This window comes from Epargyreus clarus, unplaced genomic scaffold (genome assembly GCF_041222505.1).
Source record: "Epargyreus clarus isolate Ecla_fem2 unplaced genomic scaffold, WU_Ecla_fem_2.2 ptg000021l, whole genome shotgun sequence".
NCBI classification, from domain to species: domain Eukaryota; kingdom Metazoa; phylum Arthropoda; class Insecta; order Lepidoptera; family Hesperiidae; genus Epargyreus; species Epargyreus clarus.
In genome coordinates, this window is record NW_027332228.1 from 15673304 (window position 1) to 15692165 (window position 18862).

General features: G+C 35.6%; 1 protein-coding gene across 1 annotated transcript; it reads right to left on the reverse strand.

Annotated features, from left to right (window-relative positions):
• Positions 1-4749: 4749 nt before the first annotated feature.
• On the reverse strand, positions 4750-16771 carry Ifrd1 (Interferon-related developmental regulator 1). Its single transcript, XM_073084860.1, has 9 exons — positions 16432-16771; positions 13567-13686; positions 10196-10443; positions 9406-9504; positions 8817-8924; positions 6927-7109; positions 5956-6162; positions 5325-5540; positions 4750-4876 (listed from the first exon to the last, which is right to left on the reverse strand). Exons 1-9 carry the CDS (start codon positions 16460-16462, stop codon positions 4790-4792), a joined length of 1299 nt encoding a protein of 432 aa, XP_072940961.1. The 5' UTR covers positions 16463-16771; the 3' UTR covers positions 4750-4789.
• Positions 16772-18862: the final 2091 nt, after the last annotated feature.

Below are 18862 nucleotides of genomic sequence, written 5' to 3' on the forward strand. Positions count from 1 at the left end.
AATTAAAGTGATTATTTTATGAAGGAAATACTTTACTATTGATAAATTCACTAGTCGTTTTAGATGTGAAACTAATAGTTGTATTGCGTGTCTATAATGTTGTTGTAATTATGAATGCCTTAAAATACAACGTACAATCGATCGCCGGTATATTTTTATATTTGATAATAAAAACGCTGAGACATACTGCCTTCGTTGTTGCCTTAACACTTTACCTCTTGTTAATACATTATTTGGTGAAAATATCCGGTTGTGTTTTAAGACGTTAAGCCTTATTCGATGTTGTGATCGATACTCGTTAACTATGATACTGTCCATTTGTAAATTATGCGTAGTTACTTAACATAATTATTATATGTAATTATTTATCGAATGACAATAGTATCGTGTCTCTGGGACTAACATCCTACGTAATATTTAAACTTTATTAATTGTTACTTGTTTGAATAGTTTCAAATCTTTCCGCTGTTGCTCAATTTCTATATTTTTGTATCATTTTTTAAATTACTGCCAGCCCCCAGCTTGCCTGTAGCAAGGCAAGACATGACAAACTCTCGTTGACCGTAAGAGGAATGTTTCTTTCCTTACCTATTTTAAGAAAATTGTCTTACCAGGTTTCATCGCAAATTTTGCTGGGAATTCTCTTTCAACAATTAGATAGTCATATTTCGTTATAACTTGTTCAAATCCTACATTTATATAATATGTATTTTGAAATCTACATATTCATTGGGTTAATGTAAGTGGTAAGTAGAAAGTGGAAGGAGGGAAAACATTCAACAGCAAAAATGAATCATCAGATTATAATATTCCTTATAGATCGACAAATTTTTCAATTATTGTTATATCATCGAAAGTACTCTGTATGAATACATACCTAATAATATTTTGCCCATATCAAAATTTGTTTCGGTTCTTCAGGCTATAAGAATACGTTTTTTGACATATAAGGAATATAAATCAAAATGGGCTTTTTAACATTATTGATTTTAAAAATGGTCCATATTATGACAAAATTAAAATGTATGATGCATTGGGGAATTTAGTTAATTATTTTTTGTAAATCTGTCTGTTTGTTTGTTTTGTCGACCTTATCAGCACAGAGCGCATCTATATGCGAGGCTCATTTAAGCCCAAGTCGAACATCGACGTTGCCGAAGCCTGAAGCGGCGTACAGAATTCCTACGTCTCAGACCAAGTCCATGGCAAAAAAAAACATTAATCAATACAATGTGCATACATCCGAATGTATTTATTTATTCTGTAACGCGACCGCGTATTATATAGAAAAATATGATTTGATACATTTACGTTGAAGGTCCGTAGATATAAATAACGCGGCCACCGAGTTGAGGGCACGTATTCTAAATTCCTCAATGCACCGTGTAAGAGTGTAGCTTCCAGAGTTGCCCCGACAGTGCCTACAAAGATTCGAAAGATATTGTTTATACTGTATTTAAACATCAACCGTCGAACTGCCTTTATTATTGAGTAGAAAAATTGTATCGCATTCGAGATAGTTTTGTCGAGTTTATTAAGGAGTTTATTGATATTTTTGCATTCTCTATTGTATTGGAATTGCACTAGATTTAATGTAATTATTATCTTTAAGTGACCTGTGATAGTGTTAATTCTATATTATAAAATATTGTGGAACGATTTGATTCAGTGTTGTGTTTGTTAACCATATTGCAATTTAAAATTTGTGTCCATTTCAAGTTTATCTTGAATGTACAACTATTTTATCCTATAATTATAGCTTACATCCAGACAGTGCGAAATTTTAAGTTAAACTGAAAAAAAGATTAAATGGAACGTGAGAGTGTGAGTATGAGAAGGTGTTAATGTGGTTTTGTAAAAAAATATGTGATGTTATCGTATAACTGCCACAGGTCATTTAAAGATTTTTTTGAATCGATGTTGTGTCAACGTGAACGCTACTCGAGAGGCTAATTTGTGGAAACCCTCGAGTACTGTTCGCCGTATAAATGTCTACATATTCACAATTTAATAGATGTTAACGTAAATAGTTATTAAAATAATTAATGTAATCAGTGTCTTGTATTTTGTGGACGCGCTGTGGCTAAGAATCTATATTGAACATGTTTTGAAACTACTACTACTATATGGTCTACTATATGGCGCAGGGTTTTCGGGCCTCGACGGATCCCTCCTTACCCGGGCCTTATCACTCTTTACTCCACAGTGGGTACACTGCCCACCGGTGTTGTTGACTGCGGTGTGGCAGCGGTGCAGCTTTCGGTCCTCAAAGTGACCTGTGCCACGCTGCGTGTACAGATTTTCAGTCCTCCAGATGGTCGGAGGACACCTGTCCCTCGAGTTCACGAGGGAGCGGGCGACCGTCGGGTGGTCGAGCGTGGAGGGGCGCGAAGCTTCTGTTTTGAAACGCGAAAACATTTGAACATTTAACTCTACATTACCATATTGAGTATCGATCTTATCAGAGGTTATCTAACACGGTACTCGTAAGATTAATGAGGGCACTCATTAATCATTTTGCATTAGCATTGTTATATTAGAGAAACTAGAGCTCTTCTACAACTGTCTGGCATTAACTTTAATTAATTATACGTAGCAATAAAGAATCATTGCGTTGTTCCACATAATATATATTTAAATAAAACTGAGGGAGTCTCTTGTTGAATGAAAACACTGTATTACTGTATCTGAATTTTAAAAGGTTTGATTTATTTTTTTGAAAAATAATTTGTTTATTTTGTGGTTTCAAGGTAATTAAGGATTTATGATTGAGATTGCTAATGAACGCGCTTTAATAGTTAAAGACGAAGTTTGTATCACGGATTTGTGGAGAAAACATGTTTCTTAGGGCAAAGAGTTTAGTGTTTAGTATTTAATACATGTTTAAGGTATCACAAATGTTGTAGTTTTGTGTTGACTATAATGAATGGAAACATTATTTTGCCTAAAAGATTCTGAGCCACAGCATCGTCCAATGTGTTCGAGCTTATCTTTTATACGAAGCTTGTCTCGGTAGAATCTATTGATTTTTTCCACTATCAGATATTTAAACTGTGCAACGAATATTGTAGACTGCACTTCTGTCGCTTCAAATATTATTTATTAAAAGAATTCACTTATTTAATGTTTTCGCTTAAGTATTATGTTATAGATTGTTTGTAATACTATCAATGTACGAAGCATGGAGGATACTTTTGCTGTAGAAAACCTCCAATGGGAAATATGAGCTCCAGTTAGCCCACTAAGGCAAGTGTTTCCCTACAACTACACAAGTTTTTTGCTTTTAATCTGTTATTGAATTTCTTGTTTAGAATTATATCAAATTCTTTTATAAGTTCTACCTTCTCTTGTAGACGCAATAGTAATTTAAGTCTAGTCATAGCGGTACGCGCAGGAGTGTGGTCTGGGAGTGACTGTTAGTGTGTAAGTTACATTAATGTATTCGTTGTTGTGTATCTATTCGCAGCTCGCGAATCAATGTAAGGACGGATTTATCATCATATCCGAAAATAAAGCTAGCGATGTGTTTATTATTATTTTTTATTTTCCCCGACCTAGATGTCAATAATGATCCAGAACAAAATGACTGGTTGTGTTGGAAGTCCTTACTATGTGAAAGCTTAAAATAATTGAACAGAGGGAATATATTTTGTCGACTTTTAATTAATATCGCTTTGGTACCTACGTGATCAACTAATTGAAATCCATCCTGTATGTGGGTATAGTAAAAAAAAAACAAAGATTGTCCTCGAAATAAATATTATTTCAATATTCCGTGAACTAGCCTAGTTAATGTACAAACAGTTCGGCCGCAGACGATCGCAATTCAAAATAATATTTACAGAGAACTTTAAAAATAAGGATTGCACTGAAGTGTTTCTGGGAACTTATACAAGGGTTCATACAGTACAAAACTTATATTTATTACTTCAACAGTTAAAATACAATGAATTTCCTTACTCCAAACTTGATGAACTTATGTGTATTTAGAATATACAATTAAAATTGGTCAACAGTATAATTAAATAACTGTCAAATTTGATATAATAATAAATAAATATAAATCTGTATCTCGTTACAATAATTAGAATAACTAATGGCAGTAAGAACACGAATGAGAACACATCGATGAAGTTAATTTTATATCAAGTTTAGGAGCAAGTCACAACTTAGCGCAATATAATGACGATGAATAATATAAATCAACAAAACAAACTAATATTACAAAATACTAAAGTACAAAGTAAATAATGATGAATGACATGTCATTTTTGAAGTGTATAATTCATTTAATTTATCAAAATATGAAAATCGCAGTCGGGGTGACAGGCCTTAGCGCTGAAAAAAAATCTATTCACTAGAAATATCTAAAGTAAAATATCGCTCAGGAAAGGTATAGTGGCGCCCCGACTGCGTAGATATGTAGATGTGCAGGCGTCAATGTAGGGCGGCTCCAACTCTCGACTACTTCCAACGAGATTTATTTCGGGAATTTCTTTGGTACTAGCCTATTACGTCGCTAGCGTAATTAAATCTGGTTAAAACGGACCAAAACGAGTATCACATCGGAACCGTCCATCCTGAAGCGATCGTGGAGATTCGGCGTCTTTCGAAGAGACTATCGTGGTCCCATCGAATATATCTATGCCCGGGTGTTATGAAACAGCAGCTTTTTATAAAATTGTATGTCAAGAAAATGGTATAGTCGTCGGACGGACTATTGTACGTATAATATCAAACAAGCCCCGAGTGCCCCGAGTGTCCGGGCGGGCGGTGTCGCGCGGCGTCGCTAGAGCGCGAGCGCGGCGGAGCGCTTGTCGCGGTTCTTGTTGCGAGCGACGGTGCGCGCCTTGCACGCCGCCGTGTTTTGCAGATGCTGGAAATAATATCGTTGAAATTAAATTATGTTAATACACCATTTACTGTTAAAATATGGACCAATAAACTGTTGATTTTGAAAATAGAATAATTAAATTTATTAGTTTGAAATACAGTAATAAAATTAGTTAATGCTTAAATTATAATAATTCAAATTAGGCTTCGCTTGACATGCAGTGATTAAATTTATTTAATTCTGGAAAAATATTAACTTCAGTTAGCTGAGATTTAATTTTGGGATTCAAATTACTCAATTTACACAAAACAATAATTAAAACTAGACCGCAACTACAAATAACCTCAAGACTGTTTTTTTAATAGAAGGCTCTTAAACATCTCTATCCCACAATCTTCCGTATCAATTGGACAAAACGTCTACATTTGAAATGTCAACAATCAGTTCGATCGCAAGCTTCATCATGAACAAGTGTCAGCAAGAGCGTTACCCGTTGCAGCTTGTTGAGCTTGGTGGCGGGCGCGGCGAGCGGCGGCGCGTCGGGCAGCGCGAGCGCGGCGCGCAGCGCGGGGCAGTGCGCGGCCAGCGGCTGCAGCCCCGCGCCCAGCGCCGCCGCCAGCGCGCCGTACGCCGCGCGCGACACCCACGAGCCGCACTCCACCGCCTCCGCGCCCACGCGCACGCGCAGCGCCGGCACCTCGCCCTCCTGGATACAAATAATTAAATTCATTCAAATTATTCCGACAATTTTTTATTTTATTATTTTCTAGTTGTTTTCGACGAGATAATTGGAGTTAATAATGTATGTGACGAGCAAAACTTTTAATTTTGTAAATTAATACGTATACATCGTATATCTATCTAAATTGTTAAATGAATAATTTTAACATATACTACATTAAATACATATTTATACTACATTAAATACATTGTTTTATATTTTCTTCTTTCATCTACAGAAGCCAGTGAAATTAAGATTTAAATATAATACCTTCTTCTTAAAGAAGTATTTTGTCTGGATACTCCTCTCATCTCTTGTTTCTTAGTTAGTGACCCTAGATACTCTCCACTATTAACCATGAAGTACTCGCCTACCGATTTCGACATACTCGTTAACTCACCTCAAAGTACTTGAGTATATCGCGGAAGGTGGCCCGCTGCAGCTTGCGGTCGCGCTTGGCGCGGTACTTGTGCGAGTCGCGCGCCAGCTCCTGTAGGCGAGCGAGGATGACGTCGTGCACGCCGGCGCCGCCCCACTGCACCTCCTCGCCGCCCTCAGACACGCACTCGTGGGCTATGGCTAGCGCACCACCCGCTGCCATGCGCACCTAAGGAAAAAATAACAAAGCTTTCAATATAGTTTTTTAAATCATTTATTCATTATCATACATACGTTGGATTTAAATTACAATTATATTGGACTAGTATTGACAACGAAAACTAGACTAATTTTGAAAAAAAAAAAACAATGATACTAAAAAAAGTTTTGCAATGATTTTGTGTTTTGATTATCTGTAAAAGTTATTTTTAGTATTATTACTTTACAATTATAAAATTCAAAGAATACCTCACTTGAATTGAATACTGTTTATTAAATAAACAACTAAATGAAATAATTTAATTAGTGTAAATGTAAATATTTTTTTTATACAATTATTGTTTTTCCACATACCAATTTTGTAATCAGAAAAACGAATAACTTGCAACAACTACAATGGCACAAGCAAGTAACATGACAATCACTTAAATACTGAGAATTACTGACTCATCAAAAGCAGTGATAGTCTAGTGGTTAAGAAACTCGGCCTCTCGATGGAGAGGTCCGAGGTTCAAATCGCAGGCACGCCTCTAATTTTTAGAAATTATGTGCGTATTAGAAATAAATTATCACTTGCTAAAACGGTGAAGGAAAACATCGTGAGTAAATTTGCATACCTGAGAGATTTATAAAAAAAAATCTCAAAGGTATGTGAAGTCTACCAGTACGCACTTGCTCAGCGCGGTGGACTATGACCTAATCCTTCTCATTATAAGAGGAAAATTTTTGACATCCCTAAAAACTTTAACTTATGAGCCGTCAAGTTAATCTCACCTCAAGACTGCAGGCCTCCAGTAAGTCGGCGAGGCGCGCGAAGCTCGGCGGCGCGTCCCGCAGCAGCGCGGCGGCGCGGCGGCCGTCCGCGGCGGCCAGCAGCAGCGCCCAGCCGTCCAGCGCCGCCGCGTGCCAGCCGCCCTCCTCCACCGCCGCGCCAGACACCTTCACGCTGCCGTCGCCCTACACACAGGAATAAACGATACGATAACATCCTGCACAAATATGGCTGAAATATTTTTTAGAAGCTTCAGCTTCAGAAGCTGAGTACACATTCCACGCTACAAATAAACTATCATATGACTAATAAGTCAATGTTTAATCAACCCTAGTAACTCGTAGGTTCTTTCAAAATCTAGCTGTATAATTATGCTACACTTTCCCGTACATAATAGGAGGACTGTCAAAAGACCACATAGTCCTTCTAATGGCATTTATGTGATTAATTCCAAAACCCCGCGATTAATCAAAAGTTAATTAATCGCGGGGTTGTAATCAATGGGTTGTCTCGTCTATGTAATTTTACATCATTTTACAAATATGAATTTAATAATTGCAAATATAAATAATGAAAATTTACAACTAATGAAAAGGTCTACAGATGTACAATCCAAGTCTTAATGCCCAATCCAGTAAAAATCTAAATTAAAAAATTATAGATATAAAGGTATGTATCTTTCTTGTGTACTTATAACATTCTACAATAATGAGACTGTAAAATATAATAATTAACTTAACTTTCTAGTACATCACATTAAATCAACTGCATAAAGCTGTATTATTTAATTAGATACTCATAACACCTGTATATACAATACATTCTGACGTCAAACCTCGTGAGTAAATAGTTTTTAATTGTCATAGTCCAAGAGTCCGACATATTTTTCATAAGATAATTCATGATAATTTCTATGCTACTCCGTAGTATACACAACAAATAAAACTACACTTTAACATAAATCTATTAATTATTACTATAAGCAAGAAGTCGACTAAACATAATTATTGTATTTTAATTTTGAAATTTTTTGATATGAAACAATACGTCCTTAGTAGGGCAATTAAAAGACAGAGCGATAATTAAATAATTTGCATGTCGAACTACTTTACACGTTTCCGATATCGTATCATTCAGCAATCAATATGATGGTCGCTTAGACTATCGGAGCATCGACCTACAGAACCTTGGTAGCGTTTTTGCGCGAAACCAACGCTCGGTCATTATTCCTTATCTATTTTGGCATTGACATAATGTCGTCACGGTATGAGGAAAATTTCGACCGCCGGCTCGGAAAATATTTGGCAAGAAATAATTTTCAAGGTTCTATGACTATGTTCATTCTTTGTTGACTGTCTATGATGTAATGAAGAACATTTCCATTCTATATGCATAGCGGAAGTCGACTAATGCGAAGAGACTCACTGGAAGTTTTTGACATTCAAAGTCTTTCACGGCTTTTGCGTGTTGCGTTGCTTTTCTTCAGCAAATAATAATTAATTTGATTGCCTATGATTGGATAATCTTAGGATCAGATCTTCCTAATAAAGATCCGTTACAATAGATCGCTAATAGCTATTTTAAATGTGATCGAATATTTGGTAAAATTAAATGTGCGCTGTATAGCACCAAATTACTGTTTCTCACGGTTCTTGTTTGAAGGATGTGAACGTTTAAATGAAATAATCTAATTTTCAAACTTAGTCTTGAGTAGATATCTATCAAGTTTAAATTTAAGTAGAACTTAGTTTAGAGTAGCTTAGCTATCTATGACATAATTTAAATAGGACTATCCTTATATTTCAAGTTGGTTTTTGATATCATAAAGGTTAACAAATATTTATTATGAAATAAATTGCATGCAACATAGTTACGTCTATAAGATGAATTACCTTGAGATAGCTCCCGCTGAAAATGGTCTCGTACATGCGGAGGATCTCCAGTATTTCGGTCATGTCCTCCTCCAGAAGGTAGCACAGTATGGCCAGAGAGGAACAGCACTGGAATAATACATGTTAATGTATTCATTTATTAAGATTAATTCACTATCAGACAAAATTTTCGATGTATTCCACTATTTGTTCTATTCTTTAGTTCTACTAGTAGAACTACTAAATAAAGTATCAACCCGTCACAGTTCAGGTTCAATCTAAGGCCCGTTCTTTATGTCGTCAGAAGGCAAGGGGTGGATATTTGAAAAAATATATAATATAAAATCTTGAGAAAATTGTAGACTGTGCAATGTCTATAGTTGTCAGTCCTACGTTGAAGTTTCACAATTGCTATCCAAAGATAACAATAGAAACTGATGGCTTAACATGCACACCAAAGTAAAGAATTTCATATGAAATATTGCAACTAGCGATCATCAATCCAACTCCCGACGTTTTTAAACAATCCAACCACTAATCTGCCTAAATAAGGGACTTACGCGCTTCGATTTCTGTTTTTATATAGGTATAAAGTATTGTTGATTATTACCTCAGTGCGCGTATCGAGGGAGGCGGATTTGTCTGTAGCAGTAGCCACCAAGGCTGGTCGAACTTCATTCATGTACTCTTCTGTGCCCTCTTCTCCAATCTAAAATAATAAACACACATATAATATACTAATGTTGGTCAATATTAAACACTTAAAATGTATACTAACTATTAAGTTGAATACTAATCTACTACTCTGTACTTGGTGTACTTGACAGTGTTTTATTTCGTACCGAAATATGTGAATATCATGTTTTGTGGTTTCTCACCACTGGAATGCCATTTGGTTTTCTGATAATACAATTACTGTGTCAGACACAGAAATGGCAATGCAAAAGTGTAAAACTCGGTTACTTAATATTGACTTGGCAATTTTAAACTATTCAGTAGGTACTATAGTAGGTAAGTAGGCCTCATAACAGCAGTGTTGGGCACAGCTGTGTTCCGGTTTGAAGGGTGTGGTAAAGAAGACTTTTCCGAGGCGTTCCAGGTTAGTCCTCATGGGTAGCGGCGCATCTATCTAGATTTGATTACAGATGTCTATGGGCAGCAGTAGCCACTTACCATCAGGTGGACTGCATGCTCGTCTGCTACTTCTATATTAATAAAAAACATCTAGCAACGTAATTGCAGGGCTAGTAGCTACTAGTAGTAGTAGTGTTACGGGGGCGGCGGCGCGCCTCTCAGCGTTCCTGTCGCGTCTGAGTGCGCGTCACGTAGTCTGCACGCGTGATGCAGTTGCGCCTGCTGAGCATTAATCGTCACCCGTGGGTAATCATCTAGTAAAATACCTGCAGGGCCAGTATAGGTGCGACGGCGGCGGCGGCGCGCCTCTCCGCGTCCCTGCCGCGTCTTAGCGCGCGGGTGACGTGGTCGGCGAGCGTGACGCGCTGTCCGCTGAGCAGCGCGGCGAGGTGTCTCCGCTGCAGCGCGCTGCGCAGCGCCACGAGCGCGGCCGCGCGCGCCGCGTTCGCGCGGGCACTCAACGCGTCTATTATCTCGAGAACCTTCTCCTCTAGCTTCTCTTGGATCTCGTTTTCTGGAAGTTGGGATTTTCAAGATTTTTTCTTGAATGTTTGATTGATATTGACATTGCACGGATGTTCTTGCCACGAACGTGCAAGATGTGGAATAAACTTTCTCCTGAGGTATTCCCGGAGCACTATGACATGGGGCTCCTCAAAAAAGGTGCAAAAAGAGCTCTCCTTCAAAGCCGGCGATGCATTGGGAACTCCTCTGGTGTTGCAAATGTGCATAGGCGACGTTGACTACTTTACATCAGGTAGCGCGTCTGCTTTATCGTTAGGCTCAAACATAAAAAATCTATAGGCTCAAATATAAAAAGAAAAAAGAAAGACATCACGATGTTATCGAAATCGTGATTTCCTTGCAGGGCATAATTAACTTTTTTCGATTGCGGTAAACAGGTAATTAATTAAAATCAAAGTAAACTCAGGTCCGTTTGCTTCTATTAATAAGGAAAAATGTGTAAGAGATAAGCAATTTTTACACACAAGTATGGTATCAGGCCAGTGATCTATAGAATTGATCAAGGTTATATACATTGATATGACGTTATAAAGGAAAATGCTCAGCGAAATGTTAACTGCTGGAATGTAATCTACGTATGATTTATCGTAATCTGATTCAATTGGGATAAAATTTATAAACGGAATGAGGTCATTTACAGTTTTATCTTAAAGCACAAAAGAATATCAATAAACATTCTTCAAACCAATATTTAATATATGATTCATTTAATAGAAGATTACGATCAGGGTCTGCCATTTTGAATTAACTCCAAATTAAGTTTAATTGCCCTGCCAAAGTCTTGTATCCACGTATATTATTGCATAATAAAAGATTATAAATTCCTAATCAGATAATAAAAACTCAATAAAAATGCATTGCTCAAAATAATAAAACACGACTGCACACACACAGCTGGAAACGTCAAGATAATGAGATGCCACAAAAAACTGTTTCGCGCTTACAAACCGTCTTCGTGCCCGATGCATGGCGTCAACAAACTTGAAATAATGCAAAGGACGTTTATTAAATCATAATACAAGAAAATTAAACAGGTAGTGTCTGATAAATAAATAAATAGATATATCGGCGAAACAATACATCATATTTTACTACACCTATGCTATGAGGGGGTGGGTGGGTTGTCCGGACTCCCTAAACCCGTCATCATAATCGCTCATGATGCATAGATTTAAAAGATAATACCATTACATTCTACGCGTGGTGAGTTGCGCATAAAATCCAGTAGCATAACCGATACACACGATATGTAATAGTATTACGTTGGAAGGTCGTGAGATCAAGACTTGTCGTGTTCCAATGACTGGCCTACGTGTGCACGTATCGATTTAGCATTAGCTTGTAGGAAAGGCCGTTTGCAAACGTTTAGCTGTCGTGTCAAGACCAATGAAATGGGTCGGATTGTAATCAGTGCGATTAAAATCTGACCTGAGGATATTAATGGTTGTGATATTAGCGACTATGATAAGCGTTTTGAGACGGTGCTTATTCATCAATCCGTGTCAAAACTTGTATTTAGACTTCCCCTAGTAAAGGAGAGCACGTTAGGAAATAGTAGTAAGAGTATGATAAGCCTTTTTGGGGCAGTGCTTATTAGGATGAGAGAGGTTTCTCCAGGAACAAAGAATAATTGATAGAAATTTCATCTATTCAACCAAATACAATCAATGTTTTATTTAAATCAAACATATTTTTAAGAAACAGTTTTACTTTTGTTTGATTAAAATTGGCTCAGCTATAAACAAAATATGGGTACGCGGGTAAACCAATTAATCGATAAACTTCGCATATCAATAGTTATTTTGGTAGTTTATCAAGAAATTAATCAAGTAGTGTGGTTATATAAAGTAATTTAGTGATAATATAGTATGTGTTTACCAAATATTTATGTTATTTTTATGCAATTTTAAACAATGTAATGAAGGTTAAAAATGTTTATAATTTGATAAGTGGCATCCGCCTATTTTAACTTATCTTGTGCTATAAATTGCCCGTAATCAGTAAAAATGTAAAAGAAATTAATGCAGGTAAAATTTGCAAACTACTTGTATTATATTGAACTGGTAGGTCCTTGATAAGAATTTTAAGAAATGACGATGTTATATGTATTACTAAATAAATAAATCGATAATGCACCCATATTTAATAATATTCCAGTTTACGTGCAGTTATTTTAATACTTATAATTTTATGGCAAATTACTTTTTTTTTACCATGGTGTGAAAGGAAATTGCGTTATAGATACATAATAGGATTAGTTAAAGGCTTACATAACGTACATAACATAGAGAATGTAGAAATCAGTACTGTATATCTAGAAATAGTCTTCACAAGAGCATCTGTATGTAACATATAACTTTTTGAATTTATGCAAATGTACTAATTCATAAGCAAGTAGATTTGAAAACCCTAAGAGCTCATCCAAAATGAAATATATTGCACATTTGAAGGACACGACATGGATCGTCAAGTGCTCCTTTATATAATTATTTGAAAATGACTACTTTTTACAAATTTTTGCAAGCAATAAATTTATCAGTATCTCCATTTTCTGCAGCACTTCAGTTCAACTGATGGAAAGGAGAATGCCCATTCTTGGTACTGATTTTTCTCATGCGTCAAAATGAAAGTAATATTAAAAGTATTTTTTGATTTTTTTACATAATTTGTCGATCAGAATAGTTTCTTTGAACAGGGGATTCCATTTAAGATAAAATAAGACGAAATGTTGATTGTTGTTCTTAAAAATTAAAATGGCGGTATTTTATACTCGGAATTCATTATTTTAGGGTTTTACGATTATTTTAGGTTTTTTTACCTACAACTTTTAGTAGTAAATGGAATATGTAAATCGAACTACATTATAGGTACCTACTATCAGTTAAAACCGACCATCAATCTATCGTCGGATATTTTCGATTTTGAGGTTATGTAACATTTCGGTAAATAACTTCAGAACCCGGGTGCTGATCTAAAAAATAATTATTGGTGGTAGTATTTGGTTAATTATACATCGTTCACAACAAGTTTCAATTTGATGCAACTCTGGACGGCGGTCCATACTTTCATGGGCATTGTCCTTTCTTTATAAGTTAAAAGTAATGATGTTTACCTGCTTCATCGTGGTTGCTCTTGAGGTCGGACTGTGCCGAGGTCTCCGAGCAGTTGTCTATCGTCATGTCGATGCCAGCATCTTCATCTGACGAGTATGCCTGCTCCGTTCTTCTGTGCTCTGCAAGAGTAAAATATAAATAAGTTACTAAATATTACAGTTAAGTTCTCTATACCGAACAAACCTAGGGAGTGATATATACATTACTTAATAAAAAGATAGCTATAGACAGTGGGTTTTGCCATTTTCACTGCTCTTGAATATGCATATCAGTGACCATTGTAGGTTACTAACTTCACAGGAAGATACTATCCATCCTCAATTACAAAAATATTTTATTTATCTTCTAAGTTCAATTCCTCAATTGTCTCCTATGAGATCCATAGAAAAAGCGGCTGCTTACTATTTTATATACATGGACAGCCACATGCCAATATGTAGATTTATATGATTTTAAACTTAATAAGTAATTAAATATTCCTACAAATATGTTCATATAATGCAAACATTCCACTATAATTATTCAACATTATTTCTAGGCAAATTAACATTAAAATCAACACTTATGAGTTCTTCTAATGTAATTACTTAATTACAATTAACAAGTTCTGAGAAGTAGCTAATGTTGTAAACACATCAAGTAAACAAACTGATTACTAGAAAAATGTTTTTGTTTGTAGGATTGCATAACTAGAACATACTAATATTAAGAAATAGAGGATGAGTAAAATGGTACATTGATTTTATTCAAAAATGCATCTATATGAATCAACTTTAAATAAGTTACTTTCATTTCGGAATATTTTTATTATTATTTTGTGTATAAGAAACTTTATAGTGAATAAATTGTAATGCACTATTGGTACAAAACAATTATTACATACAGAAAAAAACTAAATGTTTTTGACTTTTGATAACTGTATATTTTAAGAGATTTCATTGTAAATACAATTTAAGACACATAGTTAACATAACATAATTAAATACATAAAACCATTGCACAAAGATATAACTTAATAAACTACATAAAGATTTTAGATAACTCACTGGTTTCTTCGGCTTTTATGTTTCCACCCTTATTACTAAATTTAAATTGGTACAGAATATTTAATAACAATTTTCATCTATTCGTAAATAACATCAGTCCTATATGATGTTGACAGGTTGCAGTGACCTCTGAATATGGACTGGATGCCCAGTCACTTCTTTTATATATCAAAACCATTCCATTTTATATCCCAGTATTTAAAACAAAGCCTCGTCTCTTAAGGGCATTGAACAATGGATGGTTTCGCTTTCTTAGCAAACACAATGAGACTTTCATAATACATAACATGATACATGAACTTGAATGTACTCACGAACAAAGGGACAATATTATTTTGCTTCTAGTTATTTGTTTACTTCTGAATTATATTGACGATTAAAAGGCAAAATTTACTAAGTGACAAGTAAAATAAGAAGAGAGATTTGAACTTAAAATATCAACAAAAAATACATTCACATAATTGTTGGTTTGAAAATATTTGTATCTCTTAAATAATGTCAATTCAAAAGCAAGGTAAGTTTATCTAATTCTTCATAAATATTTTAACTTTCAATCACTCTCTTGTAAAGTGTATGCCATGTAAGGGTCGCCTTTCAAGTGTAAAGTGAGAATAAATTGTATTTTAAAGAAATGTTTAACATATAATATGGAATGTCAGAGTTGAGTATGTACCACCTTGTGTAGGCTTATACAAGATATGTATCTTAACATATGTATTCTATGAATCTCATAAGTTTTGCCAATATTCTCAATATTTATTAAGTATCAAAATTGAACAAGAGAAATTTAGATGCTATACCCAAACAGTCATTCATGTTATGAAGTCTCTATATATGTAAAACTGATAGTCGGCCAATTATATTGTCATAATTATCATTAAGAAACACTATTGTTATTAGTGAATAATATTTTTAGATTTTAGAAAGCCACACACTGGAATTCCACACTGGTCACAATAAAATACATAGTACCTATATTCGTTATAAAAATGTATGTCTGCTATTAGAGCCAGAACTTTTCTCAATCAGAGTGATATGACAACCACACCACACTAAATAATAATGATAGGGTTCCTATCTATTTTGGTACTAAAGGTCTGTTTTGAAAAGTATGCCACATAGATCTATTTATATGAAGGATTCTAGCTTAATATCATTTCTTAACATCATGGAATGCATATACATTTGCCACATGTGACATTCATAAAGTACAACAAATATAAACTCACAGTTAAAAGTATAGAGAAAATATTAACAGAAAAGTTTTTAAATACCTTTGACTTGGATTGTGATAATAAAACTATCAACTCTAAAACATTATATACAGTAGGAAACATGTATTGTAGAGGTAGCAACAGAGAATTACATAATTTATTAATATATTTCAAGGTCAACTCTGTTTTTATGTTGAAATTAGTGGTTAGACTATGCTACAATCAGTTCATTTAAATCTTTCAATGTCTATTAAATAACATTATGAATTTTAAATATAAAGTTATTTCTTAATATAGGTATGTTTGTTGGAATCTGAGATGTTTGGAAAGTCTCGTTGCGTTAAGAGCTAGACGCTGCTATGTTGTGAAACACGGAAATCATGTCTGGGTAAAAGCTCACTCTTAACATATGGTTTCTCAAGGTAATAGTATCGCGATTATTGCGAGTATATTGAAGCGAATATACGTGGACCGTCATTAATGCTACCGAGACTTAACCACAAGGTCGCAGCGTGATCTCATTCTTTAACAAATTCCAGGTTTAATGCCCTTTCACAATCTTATCCTATCCACTTTTTAGCATTCAAAAACAGTTAATACTCACCGAATTTTCCTTTTTTCTTTCCTTTAGGCATGATGAATGATGATTTTGAAACGATTCTAATGCTAACTAACTTACAATAAAACTAAATTACTATATTCACTATTTATTTTACTACGTTTCTCACTTAATCAAGACGGAGAACAGTTCAATATATCAGTTCTTATAGAACAATTTGGGCACCGAATATAACATAAAACTAAAATTTCAGGAAAACTTTTTAACATGTTTAACCGTGTAACATGCACACACGACTTCGCTTATTTGCGCAATGCGTTCTGTCAGCCTGTCACTTTATTTTATGTCGAGTCGACCGAATCGAGGAAAAATTGGCCGCCATTTTCAACGCCATCTTGATTTCAGTGTTGCTAATCAAAATACTTTAAATACCTTAAAAACTTACACAATTATCACTTTTTGTTACTTCTAAAATACTTATTTCAAACTATACAAAGTATCAAGCGATGAAATTATGACAATATATTTTTTCTGTACTGAGACAAGTTTTTATAAGTTCATAATTTCAAGTTTTATAACTTCTATTCTAAAATATTTTGCCACGATTTTAGCAGAGATTTCGACTGACAATACTGGTTTCTGGTTATGGTGCAATTTTCGCAATTCAAACGTGACTCAGATATTTTTTAGAATCCACAACAAAATATTATGTAATATTTATAAACGAAGTTGCAAAATAATATTGTTACATAATATTTCTCAGTTAAAAAACCCTCTCACTATTATTCATTTTTGCAAATTTTAAAGTGTTACTATATTATTAAAATGGAATTAAATAAAAAAAAATCCCTTAAAATGAATTTCTTCAGGAAAATTAGTTATTCACTAGAATTTAAATCCTATCTGGGTTTAAGGATGCAAATTGGTTAAATTATGTATATTATGAATTTTAATGCGACATTATGGATATTTTAAGTTTATTTTCATCCACATTTTGAATGATTATTATTAATTTTGACGACCTATTTTTCGCCAACCTCTTATTGTATAAAATATTTAAAATTCGATATTAGATTTTTTTGTAATATTGAAGTAGCAGACGAGCATGTAGTCCACTTGATAGTAAGTGGCTACGGCCGCCCATGGACAAACATATTTTATGTCAACTCCAAATAAGATTAGATATTCCTACCTGAGGTCGGCCACAGACGCACCGCTACCCTGAGGAGTAAGCTGGAACGCCTCGGAAAAGTATGTATCCTTACCACAACATTCAAACCCGAACACAGCGGCGCCTAACGCTGCTGTTATGAGGCACAAATAGGTGTGGCGTTGGTACCGTTGGATTCGAACCACAAAGGGTTCTACCACCTTTCAAATAATAATTTAGGGTTGATATTACCTATAATTTCGAAAAAATGCAATATATCGTTGCATCCCCATTTGAGTTGATTACAGACAGACACCCTGGGCAGCAGGAGCCATTTACAAACAGGGTAAATAGGTATATAGGTGAACACGGATAAGGAAGCATGTAAACAAAATTGTTAGGTATATTCTAATTGTCCCTGTAGTTCCGGGACTAGAATAGGGCAGGAATAGGTCAGGAATACGGTATCCCCTGCCTGTCGTAAGAGGCGACTAAAAGGGGGCTTCCGGGGTTGCGGGTAGCAAGAATGGGTGCTCGAACCGCCCAGTCAGGGGCCCCGGGAAGGACGTTGGAATGTGTGCATACCGTCGTACGCACCAGACGGTGTGGCGACCGCTAAGCTCACCTGGACGGAGCCCGACGGGGCAACGCGCTAAGAGGGCTCCAGTTGCGTCCCTTTGGAGATCCCGGAGCCCTCTACGCAGCGCCGAGGACGGCCACCGGGGGGTTTTACTGCGGTAAGAATCCCACATAACCCTGCGTTGCTTCCACGACACCGGGTACCTTTTGAAGGTTTCCCCCCTCGTAAACATAAAAAAGAATATGGCTACGGTATCCCCTGCCTGTCGTAAGAGGGGACTAAAAGGGGGTTTCCGGGGTTGCGGGCGGCAAGAGTGTGAGCTCAAACCGTCCAAGGTTTAAACCTAGTTAAAAGTAAACGAAGACTAAATAGTAGTTTAATGTACATAGATAGGTTCCTACAGTGGCGGAGTAAGGTTGTGGGGGCCCGGGGCGGTCATGTGTTGAATGATGCTCTATACTGCTTTTTAGTTTGGAAGGATTAGCATCTGTGTTTGGGCATAAATTTGGAGCCACCAGGACCGGAGGCCCGGGGTGGACCTCCCCTCTTTTTTTCCGTTAGAGCATAGATGATAGGTTATCATTTATAATGGACTAGCTTCTACACGCGGATACGCTCACGGTTTGAGGTCGATGACAATAGTTTTTATGTATTCTTCGGAGTTTTATGTACAGTTTTTTTTCGGGATAAAAGGTATGCAATGTCCCATTCTGAACTTCTGACTACGTGTGTACAAAATTTCATGT

Bases quoted from the DNA above. Each gene is read 5' to 3' on its own strand.
- Ifrd1 (XM_073084860.1), bottom strand. From the start codon at position 16,462: ATGCCTAAAGGAAAGAAAAAAGGAAAATTCG. The intron at 6,163-6,926 runs GTGAGATTAACT...TTTTTTCCTTAG, and splicing joins TGGAGGCCTGCAGTCTTGAG to GTGCGCATGGCAGCGGGTGG. The intron at 5,541-5,955 runs GTGAGTTAACGA...ATTTGTATCCAG, and splicing joins ATATACTCAAGTACTTTGAG to GAGGGCGAGGTGCCGGCGCT.